The sequence below is a fragment of the Ixodes scapularis genome, unplaced genomic scaffold (assembly GCF_016920785.2).
Source record: "Ixodes scapularis isolate PalLabHiFi unplaced genomic scaffold, ASM1692078v2 PGA_scaffold2__306_contigs__length_199485367, whole genome shotgun sequence".
Taxonomy (NCBI): domain Eukaryota; kingdom Metazoa; phylum Arthropoda; class Arachnida; order Ixodida; family Ixodidae; genus Ixodes; species Ixodes scapularis.
The window spans coordinates 164667296-164694110 of NW_024609857.1; the positions used below are offsets into that span (position 1 = coordinate 164667296).

Here is a 26815-nt window from a genome sequence, read left to right on the forward strand (position 1 = left end):
GGACTGAAACTGACGCTAACGCCAAAGCTGCTTAGAATGCAGCGGCAGTTGTGCGTTCCGCACACTTGATCCGCGGAGACAGCTGCTGCGCAAACTTTATTGATAAAAAAAGGGAACCCGCCTATAATGTACCAACAAAAAATGGCAAAAAAAAAAAAAAAAAAAAAAGAGGAGAGCCACGGCAGGTTGCGCACCTTGTATTTTTTCCCCATGTTTCTTTACAATGCCGGAAAGTTACCGGCTTAGATAAAAGTTTAATTAATATTTTGTTTTCAGTTTATGCTTGGCAAAACACGGAGGACAATAACAGGACAACCACGTTGTCCTCCGTGTTTTATTCTTTCGATTCTAAGTATTCATGTTCAACTCGCTCGCCTTTACCAATCATTAAGGGTTCTGTAAAGATAAATATTTTTTTCTCATTCTCAAGTGTCATTTATTCTCATATACAGGGTGTCTTTTTTACTCTTACAGATTTGTTTAAAAAAAACTGAAAGCTACACTAATGCGGTTTGTCCAGGTGGTTTTTACGGCCAGGCGGACATTATGGGGGTGGCTAATCTTTGCAATAAGTCGGCTAATTAATAAAAAATCGTTAATTAAATTTTTAATTAGTGAAAATATACATATAGTTCCAATTAGAAACTTGTAGAGCATCATCGAAAACCACTAAATCAACTATTTTTCGAAGGATACAACGCCGGGGCAGCATTTTACGGCGTTCTGTAAAAACGCTTCATTTGGACGCGTTTCTAGATTTCGGTTTCTTATCGGAGCGCATCTTTACGCCCGCGGTCCTGCCCCCGGTGGTCGCGGCGCGAAGCCACCTCCTCGCCCCCCTCGTAGAATGGAGGGAAGTAGGGCGCACGTGTGTTGCGCGTCTCAGCCACTGGGGAGCAGGACCGCGGGCGCGGTGATGCCCTCCGATAACAAACCGAAATCTAGAAACACGTCCAAATGGAGCGTTTTTACAGAACGCTGTAATATGCTGTCCCGGCGTTTTATCCTTCTAAAAATAGTTGATTTAGTGGTTTTCGATGATGCTCTACAAATTTCTAATTGAAATCATATGTCTATTTTCACTAATTAAAAAGTTAATTAACAAATTTTAATTAATTAGCCGACTTATCGCAAAGATTAGCCACCCCCATAATGTCCACCTGACCGTATAACCCACCTGCACAAGCCGCATTAGTGTAATCTGTAAGAATAAAAAAAAAAAAAACCTGTATATTTTTAATGGCATTTGTAACTACATTTGGCCTCGTGAGAAAAAGAGGGAAATCTTGCCAAACCAATGTAGCAATCTGGCAAGACTGGACCGCACGAGCAGGGACAAAATGGCGGCCCATTCCCCCGTTTTATTCTACCAACGTTGAAATACATTTGTGCTTGTTTCTGTGCATATTTACGTACATCTGTATATTTGTCCCGCAATAATGCCTTCTAGGCACTGCAGGTTAAATCAAATAACTAAATAAATAAATAGATAAAATGCGGCATGCTGTCTTAGTTTTTAACGAGATAATACATTTTAGTTCAAGTTTTGTTTCATTCATACCAGCGCACATGAACGATTGCTGTTTTGTTTTCGTGACAATATTGGTATACTTGTTGATATATATAGTATTAGAGCGCAGCTCTTAGGCGTCCGTGTCTGGCTTGAGTGGAGTCGGCGTCGCCGTAAGCGTAACCGCGCTTTGCATTATGGGGCGTTTCGCATAATGCAACGCGCAGAGGAGGAGGGGAAGAGGAGGAGGGACATACCCTCCTCTCCATACCCTCCCCTCCTTCTCCTCAAGAGTGGGAAATTTGCCGAAAATTTCCCGCTAAATGGCAGGGGAGGAGGGTACGCAAAGGTGGATATGCCCCTCTTCCTTTTGCTACCCTTCCCTCCTCCTCCTCAAAACGTCTTTCTCAAATGTCTTTATTTTTTTTTTGGTTTCCTTATTTTTTAGAACATTTCCACGTCACATCATAAAATAATGGTCAGGGTCATATTTAAAAAAACATTTTTTTATAAGACATTTGCGTAAAAGCAATTTTCTTGAGAGGAACATTCAGCTATGCTAAAGTTGAGGCTGGAGCGAGTTGGTACATACTTCGGAATTAAAAGCGGCGCGAAAAGACGAGGACCAGACAAAGAAGTGACACGGACGCAGCGCTACGTCCGTGTCACTTCTTTGTCTGGTCTTCGTCTTTTCGCGCTGTTTTTAATTCCGAATCCAGCTATATTTGAACGTTGCAGATAACTTTCTTCGGGAAATTTTGAAACTCGAGGGGTAGAGATCGCCAAGATTTCACTGTGGTGATCTGCACAGTCGTACATTTTACACCGAAGCATGCGCGTAGTAATAGTTTTTCATACTTATTTTATAAAAACATTTAGAGCATGTACACAAAATATTAAAAATTAAAATAAAATATTTATGGGCGAAAAAAAGTGCGAAACACGTGAAGTAAACACGTTTTAGAAATGCATTCGGAAATTATTTCCCAACACACCTGCTTATATAGAATAGCGCAAAATATATCAAAATGAGCATCTTTCACTGCGCTTTACGTATGTAAAAATACGTACGCTTAGATATTATTGTAGGTTTTTTATTAATGCTGAGACGCGGCTGATTTCTCTGATTGTGGCAAAATTGCACGTCAGTATTGAGAAAACTCCCCATTTTATTCATTTTCAACTCTCCTTAACCCCTTGCAGAGTCTTGGACTAACTTTTGATGGCAAAATTTTGAGTCACGTCAGACCTCCAAGAGAGAAAAACGGCAACAATCCTTGACCCACATTGAGCTAGCTTGACTTCATTATAGGGCCGCGTTTTGCCTACGACGTCTCCAAAGAGATATTTTCTAGAACCGTCAAAGGCTGCAACGCGGTGCAGCCCTATCGTAGGGTGTAGAAATCTGTGCTCTCCCTGGCTTAGCTTTATATTTTGGTTCCATCGCGTTGCCGCCTAAAACAACCCCCCCCCCCCCCCCTCCCCCCCAAGTTGTGGAGCGTAATGCCTTTAGCCGCACGCCGAAATAGCTGCACTCGAGGCGAACACGTTGTCGTGCAGATGTGGGAAAAAAACTTTTATCCAATTAAATTGAAGAATTTTTATTACCCAGCAGAGACTTTATAGCGCCACCTGAAGCGCAATAAATAAAAAAAATTAAAACCTCTACGTTTTTTTTTTTCTTTTTACATCATCGGGCGGGCATTGCTAAATCATTGCACAACGCTATAATCGTCAACGGCTGTCGAGGTTAAACACTACTTTTCCTTCTTGCACTTCGTGGGCTCGCATCTGTACCGTCAAAACGAGAAATAATCCGCGTCTGTACGAAGCGTCCGGCTCGTTCGAGGTTGAAGCCGAGTTTGCTGCCAAACTGCTGCCAAACTGCTGCGTGAGTATTCGCTACTGCAAGGCCGTTGGCGACCACTCGTGGAGAAAAGCAGAGAGGAAGTGCCGAGGACACAAAAGCAGCAAACATCGTCTCTGAGCCCTCGCCTGCGCCCTCCTCCTCGTTCTGGCCGTCGACACTGCGGTGAGCAAACGGCGAGCTTTAAAGGTCGACGGGTTTCGGAGCCGAGATAATGAAATAACGTGGAAACAGCCGACTGGGCTTTCTGCTGTTGCCGTGGGAGCGCGCTGACGCTCTCCAGTTGGAAGTTGTCAGTGGTCCGGTCGAAGCGGCGTACCCTGCCTCAGTCCGTCGGAGGAAGGAGTCGTCCAGACCGTTGTCGCCTCCTCTCCCGCCTGCAGAGCTTTTCCTAGCCCACGGTCAGTGAATGCTGCATGTTGTTGTTGAGGACGCTTCCTTGCTGTCTCCTGCATTGTACTAAATTAATCTATCGCGTTTTTTTTTGTTTTTTTTTTACGTGTACGATCTTGTTTTGGAAGAAGATTGAGGACGCATGTGAGCTGGTTAATATTAATCAATGTAGTGAAACCGGAGACACAGAAACAAAAAGTACGCATACAACGCCTTCTCGGACAAAGCTAAAACTTTAATTGCCACCAACAACACGGTGTTTTTTTTTTAAGCTTAACATATATGTTTAAAAGAAGCCGTGAAAGCTACACTTATGCGGTTTCTACAGGTGAGTTACACGGCCAGGGAACATAGTCTAGGGGGCTAATCGTGACGGTGAGTCGGCTAATTAAGCGAAATTTGTTCATTAACTTTTAGAGCGCAGCTCTTGGGTGCCAGTTTCCCCGTGTAGCGGCGCCGCCGTGGCAGTCGGCGTAAACCCGCTCAATTTAGCGGTAAAACCGATGTCACATGACATCAACACCAATTCAGTTTCCCCGCTAAATTTAGCGGGAAATTGAATTGGTGTTGAGGCCAGGTGACGTCAGTTTTACCGCTAAATTTAGCGGGGTTACGTCGTCGGCTTCGCCGTAACCCCGCTAAATTCAGCGGTAAAACTGAAATCACAAAACCTAAACACCAATTCAGTTTCCCCGCTAAATTTAGCGGGAAATTGAATTCGTTTTGAGGACACGTGACGCCAATTTTTTTGCTAAATCTAGCGGAAAAACTGAGTTTGTTCATCGGTTGTGTGACACGAACTTGTGTGACGTCATTTTCCCCGCTAAATTTAGCGGGCAAACTGGCAGAAGCGAAGGGTATGGAGGAGGAGGAGGGGAGGGTACGGAGAATCCTAATCCTCCGTACCCTCCCCTCCTCCTCCTGCGTACCCTCCCGTGACGGTAGATCGCAAAATCAAAATACCTCAAGAGCTGCGCTCTAATTTCGCGTTACAGAGATTTGTAAACGTCTTTAATTTTTAGTGAGTGATTATCTAAAATGGACCGTAAAAATCGACGCCTGTACGTAGCAATCTAAACTTTTCGTCAAGGGTGTAATTCACAGGTGGGTTTTTTCTTGTAAAATTACAAAGCGCAGCTCTCTTTCTGTAAAAAATAAGGCCAAGAAACTTTCCAGGGTCTACGGTGGGCAGCAACTATGGTGCCTGGATCGCGTCTTCGACTGGTGTGTTTAGCGTCCTATCCCGCCCATACATCAAAAGTGGTCCCAATGTGGCAACAAATGACGCGAGTGTCATGCTGTTGCCTGTCGCGATCCTGGCGGTTGGCCGTAGAAACGCTGGCGAAAAGCACGAGCGAACGCGAGTGTCGCTTTCGTCACGGCGTCCCTTTAGGCGTCCCAACCTCCGGCTGCTCCAGCTTCCGTGAACTGTCACAGTGGAAAGCGACCTGCAGCAGAACAGGCGTCTGCCACTTATACCACAACTGTTGCGGCGCCGCCAGGGTCGCAACAAGCGACAGCATGACACTTCTATGACGTCATCAGGCGGAAATCGAGGGACCACTTTTTTTTGAACCCGGTAAACACACCAGTCGGAGACGCGTTCCAGGCACCATAGCAGCAACGCAGACGACAGGGGTCCAGTAGCGGGTTGCGTTTGGCGTTCGTATTGATAGACGGCGCTACCCCCTTATCGCGACGGCTCGCGACCACCGTGGTTTATTAAAATAAATATAATATTTTTGAAATGTACCTTCGGTTAAAAAATCAATGCGAACAATAAAAGCAAAACTTAAAGTAAATAAACGCGTCTCCATAACGGCGGCGCTTTTGTTGCCAACGGATTTCGTCTGCGAGTCGTCTGCTATTTTTCGCTGGTAGGCTGCACCTTCAGACGCTGCTCCCGACGCCATCTATCAATACGAACGCCAAACACACCCCGCTACTGGACTTGGTCGTCTGGGTCGCCGCCCGCCGTAGACCCTGGCAAGTTTCTCGGCCCTATTTTTTACAGAAAGAGAACTACGCTTTGTAATTTTACAAGAAAAAAACCGACCTGTGGAATGCACCTTTAACGAAAAGTTTAGATGGCTACGTGCAGGCGTCGATTTTTACGGTTCATTTTAAATCGAGCCTGGTGACTTGAACCACCCTATATATGTCTATGGTACCAATTAGAAACTTGATGAACGTCGTTGAAAACCCCTAAATCAGTCATTTTTTAGAAAGCTTTTGAGCGCATGAGAAGCGCAGTAGTTCGCTAAAGTTACCACTCGTGTAGCAGGTGCAAGGCTACCGGTGCGATAACAAGCCCGCGCGATTTTCCCGCGTCTTATCGTAGTCCCAGCCTTGAACAAAGGACCCACTTTCGCCCTGTCAAACTCTCTAAGAAAAGACAGGACAAGTGCTCAAGTTGCACAGTGACGAATTCTGGGAAGGAATTCTATTATGTGATTAACGAACTTTAATAAACTCGGTGAAAGGAATGCTCAAAACGGCGTCCGAACGTAAGCTTCTAGAGAATGTGTCTTTAAACATTAACGAAGCGGAAGGAGAAACGATCAAGTACTTTTTATTTGAACACATGTTATTAAATCTTTGACATTTAATCCAGGTGCAAAAAGTAATTCTATACTTATTCTATTACTACCTGAAAATACTGCCTAATTGTAAATATTTACTTTCATGCAGCTTTAATTTTTTGCTATAATTCGCTGTTTTACGAGACGTTTAATCACAATGAAATTTCAAAAGCAATTTATCCAAGTCTGCACAATTCTGATTTGAATCAAAGAGCGATCTGTATGTAACGGTGCGTGAGGTCCGAAAAAGGCGAAGCGTGTAGTTTGAAGGAGGCAACGTTGGAAAGAAGTGTGTGTGCTCGTGCAAGATAGGTTAACGCTGAGTAGCAGTAGAGCACTTTTAAATAGTTTTAGGGGGGCAAGCGAGATCAGAATGAGTTGGTGGCGTCGATGCCGGGACTTGCGGGCGAATGCTATGACTGGATTATTAAGCCTGCTGACGTGGAACACTTTACAAGTGTTGGCAGTCAGCCAACACTTCTAAAGTGTTGGTAGAACTGTTCCCACGAGGAATGCTTTGGTTGGGATCATTAGAGAGACCCTGAACATCATCCCTTCGCCTTCTCCCACAGGCAGAAAAAAAAAGAAAAAAAAAAGTCTTCCGTCTTTTGAAGGTTTGCGCGGCCGCTACGATAACGTGATAACATTGTATAAATTAAAAAAAAAATGCAAAAGATTGTCGTCAATTTTGTTTCATTTGTACAATGTCATTGCACCATCATTAATCGCGGCGCCGCAAGCCTTCCTGGTGCGCGATTTGACTTCTGCGATGCCGCGGCTTTCCTCATACAGAATGTGTGACTAAGAAAATTCACTACAGCACTGAGGTCAGCAAGAGTGCCAATCAAAGCCGCGATGGGGTCACCACCAGATTATGCAGCGAGATGAGTGCTAGCCGCGACAACGTAAGGACCAATGTCTCCAGAGTCGCCGACAGCTGCTCGAGCTACGTTATTCTTGAGGATATTTCAAGAACCTTTTCAAACGTTGCAGGGTCGGCATCAAGGACTTTAGGAGGCAACTTGTATTGGGCAGCTATTTACCCCCCTCCCCGCCCTCCTCCATTGTCCCCCTTTATACACCCTCATACGGATTAAAGGCTGAACTCCATGGAGCGAATTACGCGACGAATACCTGACGAAGTTCGCCCGACGGCGCGCTCGCTTTGCGCGCGAAGTAGCAGCCACTGTGCCACTGTGCAGATGCCACGCGTAGAGCGAGGGACGCCGGGGCAATATTCTTCGATTTTTCGCGGCAGTGCTTGAGATCGGGCTAGTCGTTTTTTTAAGCCCTTTGTTAAACGACACTGCGAAGGATTACGAATGATGACACTGAGACTAAAAAGGCGGCGCGACATACGCAAGTAAATCCGCTGAATTCGACTCCCAGAATGTTGTGCACAAACGACAGAGATTTATGGTGCATACCCTTCAGAGTCCCTCCAAGACATGTGTTGCACTCTTCTAGATTCACAATCCTGGACAAACTTCTGAATTTTATTCCTCTGAATTTGTCTCGTATCACGGTTTTGTCGACCTGTTCTGAAGAGAGAGAGAGAGAAAGAGAGAGAGTCGCTCTATTTATAGAAAAACACTTACAGTGGTACCTGGTGATGTGCCTGTCCGAACAGGTCCAGCTCAACAGAGCAGACGTCCTGGGCTTCTCCAAGTTGATGACAGCGTGATCGGAACCACATAGCAAACACGGCACACTGGCCCACCGACGCTAACCGAAGGGTCAAGGACTCCACTAATACGGAAAGAAGTTACCTTCTCCCGTAATGGCAGATTCTCGGAGACGCGGAAGGCGATTCCTCGGGAGCGTGTCGGCATGCATACACCAACCTTTACGCGTCGTTTCGAGCGTTGGCTTCCGCGCAAGCACCGAAAAGCTTTACCTAGAATTTCAAGTTTCCCTCACCAGTAAAGACCCCTGGGAAGATGGTGATTGTCGCTGCTGCGATCTTATCACTGCCACCACTTATAAGATGCCGACGATGTTTATAAGTGGATACGAATGTCAGGCTTAATCAACCAGTGTCAACGTTCACTTTTTTGTTGTTGTTCCGAACCTTTTTTTGCAACTTACCCAAAGTAAGGATTGGCAAAGATCCGAATGCTTAGATAATATGTTATATATTTTAGTTCTGAATATTCCATTTGTAGATGATGACTGAATTTGGAAATGCCTATCAATGTAATCATCTGGATTCTGTAACGAATTTGTGCGCAGTGTTACGTGCTACACTGTATTCATGGGCCAGTGTAATTGCCCTAAAACAGAGTGGCTCAGTAACGGCACGGAAAACGTCGTTTCTTTCACGCACAGTCACTTCTTCGAACCACCTTCCTTCATCTGCTTGGGTCTATACACGCACCGTTACAGGTGTATAGGCTCCACAGAAGACAATGTATATTGCTACGATCCAAACCATACTGTACTTGGCTCGCACTTGACGTAATTGCACCATGCTGATGGCCATTCCTCATTGTTCTTCCGAAGAATGTAGGCTACAGAGTACACGTAGCCAGCACCAAGGCCACCACAATGACAGCTCATGTAACGACGGCGCAAACCATGCATGGTTGAATCAGATTTGATGGCCACATAACGAGTCTTATTAGATGTGGGGAGTACTTGGTAGTAGTTGTTTTTGTACTTTATTTAGCGCATTTCATGCAGTGTCGTTCGACGGCGCTCCTATTCGGCACTCAAGTGCGGCACGACTATAACAATGCTCCTTCGTAAAAGGATTGCTTCGAATCTGTTTCAAACTCCCCATTCTGTAGTATGAAATGGTTTGCTCAAACACGAATCACAGTTTTCCCCCCAATTTTTCACACATATGATTTAAACGATTAGAGTAGTGTATGAGTTCGATCCCCACCCTGCCCATTTCGATATGAATGAACATCGTATACCGACGTGCGGTGTTGTCTTTTTTTACTGCATGGTGTACGTTAAAAATCTCACGCTTGCGGTTGCACTCCACTGGCTGAATTCCTCATCTACAGTGCGTAAGAATGTTGCCATACCCCGAAAGACAGACAAAATCACGCCGACTTAACATTTAGCGTCTAAATTGGCTTTGCTTTATTTGTGTAGTGAAATGTGCGTACGCGAGGCATCAATTCTTAGGCGAGAGAATTTAATAGTCGACGCTAATACAATGCCAAAAAAAAAATCATGTTCGGGCTATCTTCATTGCGGTTTTCTATTATTTTCAAAAAGTATGATGTCCGCAAAAGAATGGCGCTGACGAACTTGAGACGTAAACTGCAATGATGTGATTTCTGCGGCATTTGCGCCAAACTGCGGCAAAGGGCTTACCCTGCTACGTTGGGCTGCACTTAACCCAAATGTGAGGAATTTTCGCCAACATTGCGCCAAAACTTGATTTCACTTTATTAATACTGAAAATGTAATGACTCAGACATTGCTACAGGTCCGGATCGTTATGGCAGTCTTGTGCGAATTTTCAGAACTTTTAATTATATCCGCTAATCACGTACTATCCTATTTGATCTCTCTGCCAGTGTCAAACACTGACAGCACTCGGTGTGCTCGCAATATCTCTTATGTTCGTAGTCTGCTCTGGCGGGTAATACCCGTGCCACACGGGCAACTCGAATGCCATTTACAACGAATGACATTTGAGCGGACGGCCAATCAGCGCTCGACACTCCGGGCGTAGCGCATTCCACGCGCGACAGATTGCGAGCTGATTCGACGATCACACAAATGTCTTCCTTTGTAAATGGCATTCGAGTTGCCCGTGTGGCACGGGTATTAGTTTGTTTTGTTGAGTGCGCTTCTCACAGCGCTCCTGTGTACTGCAGTGAAGCGACGACCGTGAAGTAAATATAGCGATTTTGCTTACCTTGCTTTGCCGCAGCCCTAAATGCTAAAAGGGGAAACAAAAGGCTAAGAGCGGAGCGTATTTTCGCACGTCACTCGTGTACAAATAGTCACACGTGCTAAACGAAAGCACCGGATAAAGAGGCACAAGGATGTCGACAATGCGAAGTAGATTTCCAAATGAAGGTTTATTGAAACAAACACACACTATTAATACCATCTTTCTGGCTAGAGAAAATAATAATAAGAATAGCCTTTATTGGCCCAGAAGTGCCGCGGCACCGCCGTACTATGGAGGTTTGCAGTGCAGCGCCTAGTGAAAGTGATTATGCGATTATGCAAGTATAGAAGATGAAAGTGATGGTGATTATATGTGATATAAGATGTCAAAGTGCGTTAGGCCTAGCAGCGGTCTTCGGTGGGCTGCTGAGTTCAAGCAGGCCGGTCTCGAGCACCTGGAGAGGGCTCCCTGCGTGCCCGGCTTGGACACGAGCCTGCCGAATTTCCAGCGACACGGGGAGTCCAGCAACCGCGTGGTGGGGCTCCAGGGGTTGGCGCCGGTGTTGGCCGGGGGTAGGGCAGGGAGGGGCGGTCTTTACAAAAGCGGGCCTTGAAGTCTCCCAGCTTGCGGTCGAGTTTGTGAGCGCGCAGCGTGAGCACTTTGTCGATAGAAGACGTGCTGTGCGCCACTGGCCCGGCTGGCTCTCGGACGATGAAAAAAGCAAACAAAAGAAACTCTGTATTTGTCAGGTGCATTGAAGAAGCACTAACGCACCTGCTCTGCCCTTGCTTTTTGACACATGATGCATCGTAAAATTCCACGGCTGTTTTATCTGCGTATCTCCCGAGAAGTGTTTGTTCTAATTCTGGGTCACATGGGTACTGTGATCTACCGGTTAATTTGGGATAATGCGAGGATATATTTATTTTAATGTTTAGAATACAGTCGGTTGGTGTTACGAGAAGCGCCTTTTCTGGTCAGCGACCGCGCCCAGTCTGTGGCTTCCAGACGTCCCGTGCTTCTCCGTGGCACACCGCTCGGCGCTCCCCTTCCGGTGTCTCGGGTTGCATCCGCTGTTGTTTGGGCTCAATAGGTTGTGTTCGGTATGCACGGCGAACACGCACATAATGCACAGCAGGTACCTATCGCAGTACACTGCCAGATTGCCCGGCGGGAACTGTTTAACTGACTATACATGTTACCTTGCTACCATGCGTGACCATTTATGTTATTAGAGCGCAGCTCAGGCGCCCGTTCCCGGCTTGAACGGCGTCGCCGTCGCCGTTGGCGTAACCGCGCGGTGCATTATTGAAAATGTCCCATAATGCACAGCGAGGGGAGGAGGAGGAGGGGAGGAGGAGGAGAGGAGGAGGGGGAAGAGGGGAGGAGGAAGGGAGAAAAGGATGAGGAGGATGAAGGAGGGGAAGAGGAGGAGAGGAGGAGGGAGGAGGGGTCTACCCTCCCCTCAGTACCCTTCCCCCCTCTTCCTAAAAAGCTGCGCTCCAATTTGGCGTTAAAGGTTTTGTAAACGTCTTTCATTTTATTGTTTGCTTGTTATATAACAGCTAGCAACCACTAACAGCTGTCGCTGTAATAGAAGAACGCAGCTGGTCTCGTACCGCCCGCTTCGCTCGGATAAGAGCCACTGAAAGAGCGACGTTTCAAAGTAACGACAGTTCAGCCATCGGGTGGATGGATAGATGGATAGATGCTAATGGCTGCAGCCTTTATAACGGGCGGTAGCTTGCGCCACCTAGCCTTGACATGTCGCTTAAAATAATTGTTGCCAGTTACCTGAAGTTTTATACAAAATCGCAGGAAGAGGTTTTCCGTCCGCCAGATGTGTTAAAACAGCCCGCGACAAAGCAAAACGATATAGCCTGAGCTTCCTGACACAGCATCTAAAGCTCAGGAAGTCGTGTTTTGGAATCGAAACGGTCGCCAGTAGCACCCGCTCCGCACTAATCACCAAAATGGCTGCGCCCACGAGAAAATCATCGGGGAATGGGGCGTAGCCTATGTAGGGACTCTAGCTCGTACTTTGTGGCGATACGAAGCAGTGGCGAGCGACTGATGGTACGTAAGTCGAGATAACGCTGAGGGTTGAGGTGGAGGACCTTGGATTGTCGCTCACAAAAGTTTCCCGACTTTATATGCTTGGAATACCGATTAACTTCCGAGGAATTTAGTGATTTTAGTCTGCGGAGGCGACAGACTTTCTTTGCCATGACGTGATGGTCCATGGCTCCGATGCAGCCCTTCTATAGCTGATAGATGACGGGCTTGACATCTCGGTGGGAGAGCAGTCGGACAGGCCGAACGTTCTGCTTTTTTTTTCTTTTTTAAAGACGAAAAACACTTCAAGGTAACAATTGCAATATGATATAGCGTTGGGCTATGACACAAAAATTAAACGGATAGATTATTATTGAAATGGAATGCTCATAGGCTACTTAGTATATACACCAAGTTACGCGATTTTTAGAGCTCTGGTAATTACAATATTCAATTTACGAATTTTTATTATTTTAATCTGGCGTCCAGACAACACTGACCAAGTTAGTCACATCATGGTGTCTGTAAACCACGTGATCATGAACGCTCTCATATTCTAGGCGCCCCATGATCGGGCAAGCTCTCCTCGTCGCGGTACGATCAAAACCGCTCACGCACTCGGTAACCCGAACGCTATTCTTGCTCTCGCCCCCGGCCCGTTGACCTTCCACCCTGCATCGCCTGCAAGATACTCCCGGACAATCGTGACCCCGTCGCTGGAACTGGTCGCCAGCGGGTCGCAGTCAAAATAAACGGCTTCCAACATCTCTTGATAGCAATCACTCTTATCGCTGTTGCGATCAATGTCGAACCCTTTGACAAGGCGAGCGATGCCGTATACGTAATCGTCACGGACCGCATGCTCGAAAGGAGGAAGGTAAACGAGGAAGCTGAAGCTCGAGACGCCAAGAGAGCCAAGTCTGTGAGTGCCTGCAAAGGGACGCCGTGCGGGAGGCTGGCTACGTAGCCAGCCTCTCGCTCCGCCCGGATCCGCCCCTCCGAGGGACCCGCATATAAATCGATTTATCCACGAAACTATCGCGCTAGTTTCAAAACAAATTTACCAGGATTCTAGGAACATACAAGGGATCCCAGCAGTATTGCTATCTCATATTTTACTTTTGGCGTGTCATAACCACTTTAAATACTAAAAATAATGAAACATGAAGGACAGACAAAACAACAGATCTTTCGAATAATATAATATACAACAAAAGTATGATATCACGTGTGTTTCGGGTACATCGTGGAGAGGGACAGTCACTTGACGGCGGAAGATGATAAACGTTGGCGTCGTTTTTTTTTTTAATTTGAATTGCGTATTTATGTGGACTCTTTGTTCGCAGAGAGAGCCTTGATAGCTTTTTATCATCGCCTAGCAGATTTTACCTCACACGTCCAGCTGTAAGCGACGCAAATGCGCTTCATTTTATCTTAACTTGATACAAAGCGAAAGCCTCTGATTGTGCCGATGCTACGTGCCAGTCCCTGGAGGTGGGAGCAGCTAAAAATGGTAGGAGATAACACTCGAGGCCTTATTGGTGTAACAAAGCATTAGTGTGGATGCCTATAGAAAACAATTGATTAGGCCTCGAGTACCGCAGTCAGTATTGTGGACAAGTGGTTTTATTTATCTATCGGTTCCTATGAGGCGCGTTGTGATCCAGTTAGGCTATAATGTGGATCACAGGAGGCAGTTCACACTACTGTTTTAGAACACGGATAAGTTTCGAACGCCAGCTCTTAGGGGCGTCCTTACGCACGGATAAGCACGGTGCATTATCGGACGCTAAGGTGTCGGACTGCGGTACCGTGGTGTTCATTGCACTACGGTGACATCAAGCGAAGGTCCGCGTTATACCATACCGCAGCAGGCGTGGACCTCCGGCATGTAACAGACGATGTCCAAAAGGCGACGCCGTCATGGCTGAACCCCTTGAATCAGACGGCTGCTTGCGCTACCTACCAGTGTGTTAGGTTTAAGCAGCTATTTAAACCCCCCTAAGTAACGGCTATTTTTACCATTTCATTATTCTCTGTGAAAGCTTTAAACGAATAAGGCATTCGTGTTATGAGTGATGTTATTGATAAAATTACTGACGAACTAATCTAACGACTTGTAAGGCGTATGGCAAGGACTCCCAACGTCTTATACCGATGTTGACGATGATGTTCTCCCTTGTATGGGACGCAAAGCGACTAATAAAATTGTTATTTGCGCTATGTGACGGGGGCGTAGTTTGTTTTATTATGATGATTCCCGGCTTCAAGAACATTTTCGTGCAATTAATGTAAGATGATCTTTGTTTCTATGAATCACGAACACCCACTTGTCCATGAGTGGTCGTTTCAAAGTCTAGAAAACATGTCCGGGTTTATATCGTCCTTCTCTCCACCAAACTCAAAAGGCACTTGGCTTTGTGTGCGCACAAACAAATTGAGCCGTGGATTGCGACTCGACAACATATCACCGAGAAGGCTCGTGCGTACGAGATTACGGGAAGGACACACTCGAGCACGACGACCTCGTCGGTTGCGCACACCGACTCTCGGCGGACACGCACGCCAAGGCGGTGTGGCACACTCGGCTGCGTCTGGTAATGCTTTCTATGTAGCACAAGTCGTCCGGAAGGACGTGACCACGCGTGACAGACAACGCAAAGAGCAGGGCTTTCTGCCACCGTCTAGAATAATCGAAGCCTTGGCACTACAATTCTGACGTCATCGCGATGAGATCGAGCGAAGACACAAATTGACACAAAAGCCGCGTCGGCGTTGGGCTGGGTCCCGTGTCCAATTAACGCGTCGAGGGACGTGCAAGGCGATCTCACAGCGAGTTTCGTTGTGCCACCGCTGCCGCCATGCATCTTGGGAACTGTAGTCTTTCTGCGCGCGCGACAACCCGCTGAGAGTCTGCGCGAGCAGAGCACGAGGCGGCAGCGCTGTCTCGTTAGCTGGCCCCGACCTCCTATGAACCACGGTTATGGCGGCGCCACGTAGGTGTGTAACGCTTATACACTCCGTGCGGGAACTATAGGGGGCGCTTTGCAAAACGCGCGCAGCGCCGCTAGCGGAGGAGCTGGCGTTCGACAGTGAGGCGCGCTCAGCAGCCTGCGGCGCCTTTTCGCATGCCAAGCTGTGGCGGCGGAAGCGCGCACGGACGAAACTTTTGCTTTTTAAGCCGATACGTTGATGGTGGCGTTGGATGAGTGCTGGGGCAAACCTAAGAAGGGCATCTAGCTGTTCTCAACTTCTTATATATTGAGTTTGGGTCGTTCTTAGGGGTAATTTCTCTAGTTGCGGTCGAAAAAGGAGTTGGAGCAATTTTCCGAAAAGCAGGACGGCCGCCACCATGATTGCTCTGAGTAGCAAATTTATTTCGCTCGTCGCTGTAAACGTAGGACTGCTGGAACAATAATATTTGGAGGCGAGTGACATGTTCACTACGTTTGTGCACGAAGTGTGCCAAGTTTCATTAAGACAGCTGGTGTGAAAGTCAGGTTTCTAACGAATTAAGAAATAAAGCTGTACGAGATATCCAATATTGGACCTAAATTGTTGTGTTATAGCAGGCTGTTCAAAGTGCAGATTTGGGCACGCAGGTGCTTCGACTTGACAGTAACATGACACAGCACTTATTGTACAAAAAAGGGGGCATAGGGAAACCAGGTGAACATTCGGTTTGGTCGGCGTAACTCAATGGGAACCGGTTTTGACCATGAAAAGGCTGTCAAAAGAATACCACTGGTCCTGGGAGGTGGAGACTTTAGAGGAAGGGACTAGTAGACTGTATTTCCAATTGAAACCACTTTACAAAAGGTGGTTAAAAAGCCGAGAAAACAAAGTTGTCGGCCAACACACGGTTTGGCCGTCAAGGGCTTTTTGCGGTCAGCTGTTGTGTAATAACCCGCTGTGCGAGGTACTGATTTTCGGCGCACAGGTACTTTGACATGACTGTAACTTGACACAACACTTATTGTACCAAAAAGGGTTGGCATAGCGAAACCAGGTGGAAATTTAGTTTGGGCGGCGTAACTGGCTTTGATCGTCAAAGGCTGTCAAGATAATACCACTCATCGTGGGAGGTGCACACTTTACAGGTAGGAAGGGACCAGCGGACGGTACTTCCAGTTCGAACCACTTTGCAACAGGTGGCTCTAAAGCCGAGAGAAAAAAATGTCGACAGAACTCGGGGTGTCAGCGTTTCCACATCCAAAAGGAGGCTGATCAAGAAAGAAAGCTCACCACATAAACTTCCATACTCAAACATCGATTCTTTAGTGATTTCGAGATTCATTGTTGTTTTCTTTAGATTTATATTTGTCACTTTTTTTTACCGTTCGAATCTTTCTTCATGAAGTAGAGATTGCGTGCCATACTTGTCCGGAGATATCGACACGTACGATGGGGATTGGATTGGAAAACCTTTATTGTTCGCTAGAGTTACAGGTGGGTATGCTGATCTTGCTAGGTGGCCGTCAATGGAGACTGGCGGCGACCTCGGGACGAAACTTCTTTGGAGGGCATTCCTCCAACGAAATTGGCGCTGCATAACCGCGAGTGTGGGATGGCATTTCAGTTCGTCCCATCGGCGCTGACACATGTAGGCGTTACTGGTACGAAAACTAACGCAGCGCGCAAAGCGGCAGTGTAGAATATGTCAGCCGTGCGGACACAGTGGCAGACATGATCGGGAGACCAAATTTCTCGCGTCGTACGGCACGGCTCCATCGTTGTCGCTGTCCAACAAAACATCGGCGAGGTGAAAAACTGTGAAACTTTGTCCGCACGAGATGCGACGCATAACTATTGAAGCACTTAATGGCGCAGCACCGGCAGCACTTCATGCTGTGAACCCAGCGCAACCGCACCGCTCCGACTTCAATGCGTACCAACCAACGCGGCGTGGTTTCGGTTTCGTTTTCTCTGGGGTTCTCACTGCCTACTTTCAGTACCGGCCGCGCGGCGGCGCGCCAGTCGCGTCGCACGGAGTGTATAGTCCGTTCACCGTCCGCACGAAGGAGAACTCCGCGGACGGATGTCGTGACGTCAACAACCCGGGAAAATCCGTACTCGCCTCCGCCGCACACCTGCGGAGCTTTCGTGTTGACAGCACGAAGCCCTGCACCTCCGCCGCGTAGGAGAACGGCGCCTCGAGGCGTCAAAAAGGGATGACGTATGTCTCACGTGATGCGCGCTCCGCGGAGGGAAGGGGCGGATTTCTCCTTTGTGGTGGAAGGGTGCACTGAGTGTAGACGTTTTAAACAGGTGCCAAATTGAGCCGCCATAGCCGACCTTGTCTTATCTTAGCGAGATGCCGATCCACTAAAGCGGGCGTTGACGAGCCTCCACAAAGGCCTATGCTGGGTAGAAGGACACAGTAGCACCTAAAGTGGCAATAACCTGTCCTGCCTTGGTAATGATGAAGTGAAGCGAACAAAATAAGAGGAAACAAAAACTGAAGGTCGGTTAAGGCGGCGCCCATGCACAGCTGCCTGAAAGCGTCTATGGTGAGATCGGTCTATTGCTAAGTTGGCTCCTTTCGACTGTGAAGGCATTCCACAGAGAAAGAGGAGGATGTTCGCAGGCCTTGATTATTCTACGCGGTGCTGGCTGGCTCAGGACAACAGTGGCGCGACGTTTGGAAGTTCGCTTTTTTATCGTAGCACTGCCACGCATAATAGCACCGCCATAGCTCTTTGCATGACCTCAGGTCATGCCAAGAGCATTTAACGACAAAACCGTGAATCTGAGCAAGGAGAATCCTCCGCGTGGCCTCAGCACAAACTGCTGCCATCTAGAGCCGCAAACATGCAACCTGGCGGATGACCCGAGCCTGCCCAGAATTCTTTCAGGAAGAATTATGGGCAAAACTCCAGCTCAACCGATTCATTGTTTGTTTTCCCATGAATTTACACCTCATTACGTCACTTGGAGGCGTATATGAAGGCATTTCTTTACACCTCCAATTGAAGAGATCTTAAAGGAGCAGTTATATATTAGATTTAAATATACAGATGCGCTGTGAAAACACCAGTGCACCCTAATTTTATATTTAGAGGTGACGTGTGCTTTTTGAAATGTATGCTTATTTGGACACTTTCTTTTGTTTAATTTTGATCGGCAGAGGAGATTTTCATACACAATGAAAAAAAAATAATGATGCAGATTTGGTGAACTCAATATGAAACGTGTTCATAACACCATGTACCGCACCTCTGGATAACGGAGTTACTTTTCCTTCGTAACTTAATTGCCATAATTGATATTCGCTGACTTATGTCTCCGACGTTAAACAAAGTTGGTTGCGTACTTGAACTGCCGTGGGTACATCAAAGCAGTGATGCATTTACGTTATAATTACTCGGTCTAAATTATGAAAGTTAGTGTGCTGCTTCACGCAGTATTTATGGAGAATCCTGTACATTTTTGGAACCCGATTGTCTACAGTATTAGTCATGACTGCTCAATAATATATGTCGAGAAATATCTTTCGTTCATAGTACCAAGTCGCGCGCTAAAGCGACACCATTATTTTATTGCGATTTAAGTGCCTAATTACTTTCAAGTTTCGACATTGAATCGCACCTTTTAATAGTGAGTGTAAGTTGTATCGCTGACAAATCCCATTCTTGGAGATACGCTGAAACGAATTTACGCTTGCTCTTAAGTGTAACACTGATCTCAGCCAAAACGACAACCAAATTCAAAGGTCACTGGTCTTGATTTCTATGTCAGACGAAGTTCAGGCATGGCAGTCTCCCGTCTGGGAGGCCAACCATTGTTCCTTCGCTCTTCATTCTTGTAGTTTCTATATTCCATATTTGCAGTTGACCCTCACCTAAAGTTTCACGTACTTAGCTACCTGTATGTTGACATGACGAAGGCTTTCGACGAGGTAGATCACCGGCTTCTGTTGGCTAAGTTGAATATGTACGCTTCATGTCCTAGGTATTCTAAGCTTCTTTAGCGCTACTTGCGTAAACGCGAGAACTTGGTACGTGCGTCCATCTGCCTATCTAATCATTTCGTGGCCACGTCGGGCGCCCCACAGGGAAGAAATCTTGGCCCTCTTCTGTTTCAAAGTTTTGTAAATGATCTTACTTCATGTGTGAAATATTAAAACGTATTGTTATTTGCCGCCGACATAAAACTGCATCGACTCACAAATACTGTAGATGACTGTATACGTCTTCATCGTGACGTATGCTCTATTTCCCTGTGGTGCTTGACTAATGGTCTTGTGCTCGACGAATCGAAAACAAAAGTTATTTCTCTCAGCAGGAAGCGTGAAGTTTTACAGTTTTGTTATGCTTTAGACACCACCGTTATCAGCAGTGTCTCGAATTACATATTTAGGTAGATATTTAGACACTGCACTTTCTTTTAATCAACATGTGACAAATATTGTCAACTCGTCTCTAAGCGTTTTTTTTTTGGTGTGTTATAAGGCGTATATCGAGTATTTTAAAAACCCACTGTTTTTCAATGTTATTTCTCTCTCTTGTACGAAGCCGCCTCGAGGTTTTCTCAGCTGTAGGAAACAGCATTGTAGGAACTAACCCATCCAGTATTGAGAGAGTCTAAAGAAAATGGATACGTGTGTTTTATGGCCGTTACTTCCAATCCAAGGTGCTTCATGACCACGAGAGAATATGTGGGCAGATTGGCTCATATTCTTTGTGTAATAGACGAATGATGCGTAATTTCATATTCTTTCATAAGGTTGTTAATAATGGTTTAGTCGATGGGGCACATCTTTACTGAACTGTGCATGTTTAAGTGTTCCTCAAAGGTCTGGTAGTGAACGCTCATTGTTTTAGCCTTCCGTTCTACACAATACTGATCCCATTACCCGTCTGCAACAGGTTTTAACAAATTGGAATACAGCTTGGAGAGATCTGACATTGACATTTTATGGTTTCGAGCAACCATTTAGAAAGTCCATTGACGTCTTCCTTTCAGTTTGATTTGGCAACGTATGATCTTGATATGTAAATTCTTATTAGTTCGACGTATGTAGTGCACCACTAAAAATGCATACAGCTGTTTGTGGACACCGAAAATAAAGCATTATTATTATTTCTGCAATTGACATTTATTGAAAACTCTACAATAACAGAATAAGGTCAGGGCGCACAAATTGATAATTATAATAGACCTTCGCAAGATACACATTCCTAAAAGAGACGTCTGAAACAGGCTGTAGAAATGCAACTCCAGAAGCAGTTCTATCCAGTGCTGAATAGACCGATTTCACTAAGCGCTCGGCGCATCCGTGAAGCCGCCATAACTTTAACTCACAGGAGGCAGACGGCAGTGCCTGATACATCTAGTGTTCTGCACGCGCAGAGCTACAGCGAGGTTGTGGCACGTGCATAAAGATGAAAGTTCCCTCGATGCATTGTGACAGTGGTGGCGTATCTAAACTGACTGGTGAGATCGGTCCATTTTTATATTTTTGTATACTAAAACTAGTAAAGATATACTGTAAGCGTCCAAATCATCGAAAAATTAGATCACCCCATCATAACTTCCTAAATGGCTAACGGTTGTTGTCAATTTGCGTTAAAGTCAGTGAAACGCAAGGAGAACGGTGTATTTAACGTTAACGTAACTGGAGTTTGGGAACATACCGTAGCTCACTGATATTGTGTCTAGCACGCCAGTGATGTGTGCGCATCGCGATCTTTTTCCCACAGACCATGAAAGACAGGGACCGTCCTTTCTACCAGATCATCGATGGGCACCGCCTTCCTGGCCCCTTCAGTGAAGATGTTTACCGTAGCGGTCTGCTGTACAAGCCGGAAGAAGGTGACATCGTCTTGGACACCTTCCCCAAGTGCGGAACTCACTGGGTGGTGGAGATTCTGAAGGCATCCTACCAGGTCTGCAAGGGGATTACCCCAGGATCAGTTTTTCTGGAGAAGTTTGGTCTGAATGGAATCCTGACAACCGACCGTCCAAGAATGATCTTCACTCACTTGCCTCAGAATATGGTACCGTTCTCACCATGTGCAAAGTATATCTACGTGGCAAGAAATCCTAAGGACTGTTGTGTGTCTTTCTACCACCACACGAAGAACATTCCTGCGTACGGTTTCCAGGACGGAACATTCGACGAGTATTTTGAAATATTCGTGGATGGTCTCACAGATTTCGGAAACTATTACCACAGTGTTCGGTCGTGGTACGCTAAGAAAGACGAGCCCTATGTACTCATTGTGACGTACGAGTCGCTACATGCTGATATTCGGGGATCGGTGCTTAAGATTGCCGGCTTTGTTGACCAAACGTTGGCTTCGGAACTTGCAACAGACGAGAGGAAGATGCAAGCTGTCCTGGAAAAGATCAACGTGGACAACATGAAAAAGGAGTGGCCGATTCAGTTTGTTCGGAAAGGCGTCGTGGGAGAGTGGAAGAACTACTTCTCAGAGGAACAGTCTCGGAGGTTAGAGGCCAGGTTCTTTCGTGAAATGGAAGGAACGACAGTGCCTACACTCTGGGAAGATGTCGACTGGCTGCGTGACTCGACTAAGCAAATTGGAGCTCCCTGATAAATAGTCAACGACGCTTTAGATTCCTTCGCTGGAGAGCATTTAGGCAACACGCCAGAAGTGTAGCATACAAAGTTTGTTTTTAATCCTTACCTTCAATCTTAAACGGTATTACGCGCTTTGTTTACCTGTCGGAGGTCACAACTGTTTAACTTGCTTTTAAAATATACTTTAGCATACCCCAAACTTTAAGAGTTTTATGTTTTGCCTGGTTGGCTTATCTAACTTGTGATCGGTTGCTTGCCTTGCTTTCTAATACTCGTAATTGTAACCACAGAATATTTACTACTCATATTTTGTTTTACATTAAACCGAACAATACCATCGTTATAAGCAAAACTACATTAATTTGTGATGGTGTGTATTTTTTGATTTGTTAATAAAGTGTTGATGAATCGGGTAAAGTGTTTTATCATTTTTATAGGCTCAACCTATACTCCTGAATGCAGGAATCGCAGAGGAGTGGTTTTATCCACTGCACATTCTCACAGGAATTCGAGAGCCTCCTGCGATTTGAAGTGCGTTCTAACAGTTTTTTTTTAATAACATATTATTACATCAATAAATTTATTACCTTAATTATATGCTGATTAGAAATATAAGATTTTCGAAGCCATGGTAAGTGCTAGGACGGCTATGGCGTATTTCATATGCGGTAAAAAACCGGAGCCTGGAAACATTTGCAGGCACAACCAACACAACAGCCACTCAAGGTGACTACATCTCATGAAGTCTTGGCTTGCTCTGGTTTTTGGGTTAATAAGTTTGCGATAATGCGGCGAAGTTTGCCAACCGATGTAGAATAAAATGCTTGTTTGAATAGTGGTTTTCAGCCGCAACATATCCTTGTAAATGCTGATTTCTTCCGTGCTCCAAGGCTGTCTTGTGATAGGGTACATAACGTACTGTACTCTCGTGCCAGTGTTGTAGGCGTTACAAAAACATATTACCAAATGCGTTACTCGTTACTTGCAATAAAAAAATGCGTTACCGGCGTAGGTTATCTCAAAATAAAAGCAACGCGTTACCGTTACCGTTGCAGATAAAAATTAAAGCACGTTACTTCTGCGGAAATTTTAATTTATTAATTTACGGTAACCGCGTTCTTCTTTTTTTTCGCTGACAGCGTTTTTTGAGACTGGAAAAAAATGGCGTGGGCGTTGGGGTTTTTCTAAAGCGGAACATTATCTTGCTGGGGGAAAAGACAGGCAAAATTTTGAAGGCAAGTGGAATGAGTGCAATAGTTAATGACTTGGCGCCTATACTTATTTTAAGCTTAAGTCAGGACGATGCCGATGCTACGAGCTAATGGGACCGATTAAGCAGCGTAAGAAGCGCAAGTCACTGGGCTCTTTTTCTTTATGATTTGTTCAGCAATGACAGAACACATCTAGAAACATGACGAAAACCATGATTGTGCCCTTTCGATGCTGTCTGATTAGTCCCATCAGCTCGTAGCGTCGGCTGCGTTTAAACGTAAGGTAAAACGAAATACAGAGACAAGAAAAAAAAATAAGTGTATTTTTTCAGGTTTTGGGAAAACAGTGTAACGAGTAACGTAACTGCGTTACTTATTACTTGAATGAAGTATCGTAAGTACGTTATTCGTTGCTGTTTTGAAAATGTTACGAGTACGTTACTACGTTACAGGGAAAAGTTTACGCGTTACGGGTAACGTCGTTGCTTCTAACGCGTTACCGCCAACACTGCTCCGTGCTCTGTTTTGCCACCTCCGCAGGAATCAAGTAGCAACAACCATGGGCGTCGAAAGACATCCGCTGTTCCAACTTATCGATGGTATTAAGCTACCTCTTGGATTTGATCCGGTCCAGTTGCGGTCCTGCCTCAAGTACCAGGCCTCTGCAGGAGACGTGTTCATTGACACCTTCCCGAAATGCGGGACCAACTGGACCAAGCGGATCGTACAGTTGCTGTTCGGTGAGAACTCAGCCAGAGACAGCGACTATGGTCTGTCTACCTCCTTCTTCGAGATGGTCGGCAAGGATGTCATCGAGGGTCTTCCTCAGCCTAGAATCATTACCACCCACCTAGAGTATCAGCTGCTACCCAAGCACCCCGGGGCCAAATATATCTACGTCGTGAGGAACCCCAAAGATTGCTGCGTCTCCTACTTCCACCACACGAAGAAAACAAAGGTGTACCACTTCGAGGACGGCACGTTCGACGAATACCTGCAGCTCTTCGTTGACGGTGAAACGAGCTTCGGTGACTACTTCAGCCACTTGCTCTCCTGGTACCCCAACATTCACGTGGCCAACGTTATATTTCTAACGTACGAAGACATGAAGAAAGATCCCGAAGCTGCCGTGCTGAAGATCGCTAAGTTCCTGGAAGTAAAAGATCCCGAGCTCATGGATCCTATGACTGATAAATTCAAGAAGGTAATGGAACTGAGCAGCGTTGACTCTATGAAGGAATACCTGGTGAACAACTATAAGAAAGCGATGGGAGACCAGGATCCTGAGAAGTGGACGGCTAAGGAGGACTACCCTCTGGCCAGGGCGCCGCCGCCCCCAGACGTTATGGTGCGTAAGGGAATCATCGGGGACTGGAGAAATGTTTTCAGCAAGGAGCAGTCCCGCAAGATGGAGCAGGCCATGGCGGACAAGTGTGGCAAGCTAATTGACCTCTCCAAGATCTGGGACCCCAAGGACTGGATGGAAGACGTGTAAAATGCTGTTGATTTATGGCGATGCAGCGTTAATTGGGCACATGCGCTGTCACCGATACAAAAAAAGCCAATGGACAGATTTGACACCTGTCCTCTTCATCGTTTCTTGAAAATATGTTAGAAGTTTATCTCAAGTCGCAGCTTTGCACTCATTGGAAGCATTAGGTATGTGATTTTCGGGAGTTTTGAAAATTTGTAATTCGGACGCGCTCTGTTTCTAGCAGCTGGTTCAATTTGTGTTTGTGTTTGAACTTGAAATGCGGTATTTAGAAATTGCCAGTTGTATGCCTCCGAGTAAAGGGGTGTCCAAACAGGGTACTACAAAACGCACGACTCCGATAAATCGTGCGGCGCTCCGCTTCCGGCCATTTTTCTTTGCCGGAGGGAAACTTCCCCCCGTCAAATCTCCCCCTCGCTTCCACTGCGGCGGCCTTGCTCTGCTCATCACGTGGGTGCGGAGAGCCACTCACACGCTCTGTTGGCTGTGTTGGTGAGGGGGAGATTTGACGGGGTAGAAATTCCCCCCCGGCAAAAAGAACGGCCGAAAGCGGAGCGCCGAACGATTTGTCGGAGTCGTGTGGCCTGTCGATCTTTGTAGTGTCCGGTTTGAACACCCCTTAAGACTACAGAAAGCAGCTTCAAAGTCCTGGGGTCTGCAAATCGTTACACACAAAAAGAAGCTCGCTGCATCTATCATATTTTTCGTTTCTGTATACTCACTTAGATTTTGTTGCGGTTTGCAACGTTTTACGTTTTTTTTAATTATACATTTATATCTATATTTCTACAACTAACGCGCTGGTAATTGTAATAGGTGTATTTATATATCACAATTTTAAAGTACACCTCATTTAACACGATTTTACACCCAATATACGTGGCAGTTAAGTCTGTAACATTATCGATGGAGGTGCAGACAAAGGTTGTAATTCGCCCTAATGTAAGTGCACTATTTTATCTCTCTGCCTCACCTTTCTTTTGCAGCTGATAGAAACCAGAAAAGTGTGTCGACTTTAAAGGGTGGTATATTTGCAGCAAATGACAATAAAATGTTCTACAAAAATGTTTCGATTGACTTGATCTTGTACTATTTGTCCCCGACTTATTCGGGCACATCCTACTATCTATTTGCTTTACCTTCCTGAGCTGCCGTAAGGCCAGCGCCGCTTTACCTTGACGGATCATCTTGAGAGACCGCTGATTCGTAAACATACAATCTGCGGTAAAATGGCCTGTGACCAACTCAAAAACGGTAGGTATGTGGGAGGTGCCGAAACAACCTAAGAAATTTCAGTATGAGAGCAATCATTTGCAGTCAAAGCACCGTAAAAAGAGATGCTGCGAGAGTGCTACATCTAAAGGCTGATTCATAATATCTGCGTTTCAGCGTGACCCAGTGCGTTGTGACCGCTCGTGACCGCTTACGACGAAATAAGCCAGTGCACTGGTGCCATCTATCAGGAAGCTCTGTAACACTTTCGATCTGTGTATATTTCCGAATTTTTACCGAAACGTTCTCCCTGGGCTTGAATACAATAGACGACGTATAAAAATCCCTCCACGCAACACTGCGCGCGTTGCATTACAGTACCTGGTTGGCCATGGAGAGGTGAGGCATGGTTTGCGTTTTTCGTCGCGTTATTTTATATTTTGGGTGGGTTGCGGGGTAGCACAGCTTGGGGGGGGGGGGGGGGGGGGGGGGGCTGCATTACGAATAATTTGACATACCTTGTTGACGATAAGAGCAGTTTTTTTTTACCCAGTGTTTCAGATATTCCTTACCTCGTGAAATATGTGCGCAACCGATTGCACGCACAAAAGGTTTTGTGTTTCACTGGTGTGCGTGTTCGGTGGGCTTACCATGACAGGCTATTTGTTGAAGACCTGACATCCGGCATTTCTAGATTACGACACTTTTTACCTCTTCCGTTTCGATTAGATGATATCCCATGACTTTGACAACAGACATGGAAGTAGCGAGCTATCAAACAAGCTTGCACATTAAGAAACTTCTGTCGTAGATGGGCCAGGATAGGTTTGTTTTTGCACATATTCGACGCCAGCGAATGCTTGCGTCGATGGTGCGGAAGAATTTCGACCGAAATCACAGTGTTCACTGCAGCTACAAGATAAGACACTTTTCCCCTTTTGCTGAAAGCTGCCTTCCAGCGGGCCGCTCTCTGGTTTTGGGTATTTTTGGCAAGTGAGAGGGAATATTCGGAAACTTGGTGGGGCGTTCTTTGCCAAGTATGCGCTTCGTGCAGGCACTGCCCGAGTACGTTTCCTCTACCTTTCCACTG

At 46.0% G+C, this 26815-nt stretch overlaps 2 protein-coding genes across 3 annotated transcripts in view; both read left to right on the top strand.

Moving 5' to 3' along the window:
* The window catches only part of LOC8039333 (sulfotransferase ssu-1), a 37383-nt gene extending 15166 nt beyond the window's left edge, over window positions 1–22217 (top strand). Inside the window, exon 2 of the mRNA XM_042292098.1 lies at window positions 20969–22217. Coding sequence (XP_042148032.1) covers window positions 20972–21823 — 852 coding nt within the window. The 5' untranslated portion in view covers window positions 20969–20971 and the 3' untranslated portion in view covers window positions 21824–22217. The remainder of the gene's footprint in view (window positions 1–20968) is intronic.
* LOC8039334 (sulfotransferase ssu-1) lies at window positions 3453–25590 on the top strand. 2 transcript variants are annotated; one of them, XM_042292096.1, is made up of 2 exons: window positions 3453–3542; window positions 23562–25590. In XM_042292096.1, the coding sequence occupies exon 2, from the start codon at window positions 23581–23583 to the stop codon at window positions 24514–24516; it is 936 nt and encodes a 311-aa protein (XP_042148030.1). In that variant the 5' UTR covers window positions 3453–3542; window positions 23562–23580; the 3' UTR covers window positions 24517–25590. The 2 variants fall into 2 exon arrangements, with proteins under 2 accessions (XP_042148030.1, XP_040073984.1); XM_040218050.3 differs by lacking the exon at window positions 3453–3542 and adding an exon at window positions 3559–3778.
* The last annotated feature ends 1225 nt before the right edge of the window (window positions 25591–26815 follow it).

Coding starts and splice junctions, on each gene's coding strand:
- LOC8039334 (XM_042292096.1), top strand. CDS start 23,581: ATGGGCGTCGAAAGACATCCGCTGTTCCAACTTATCGATGGTATTAAG.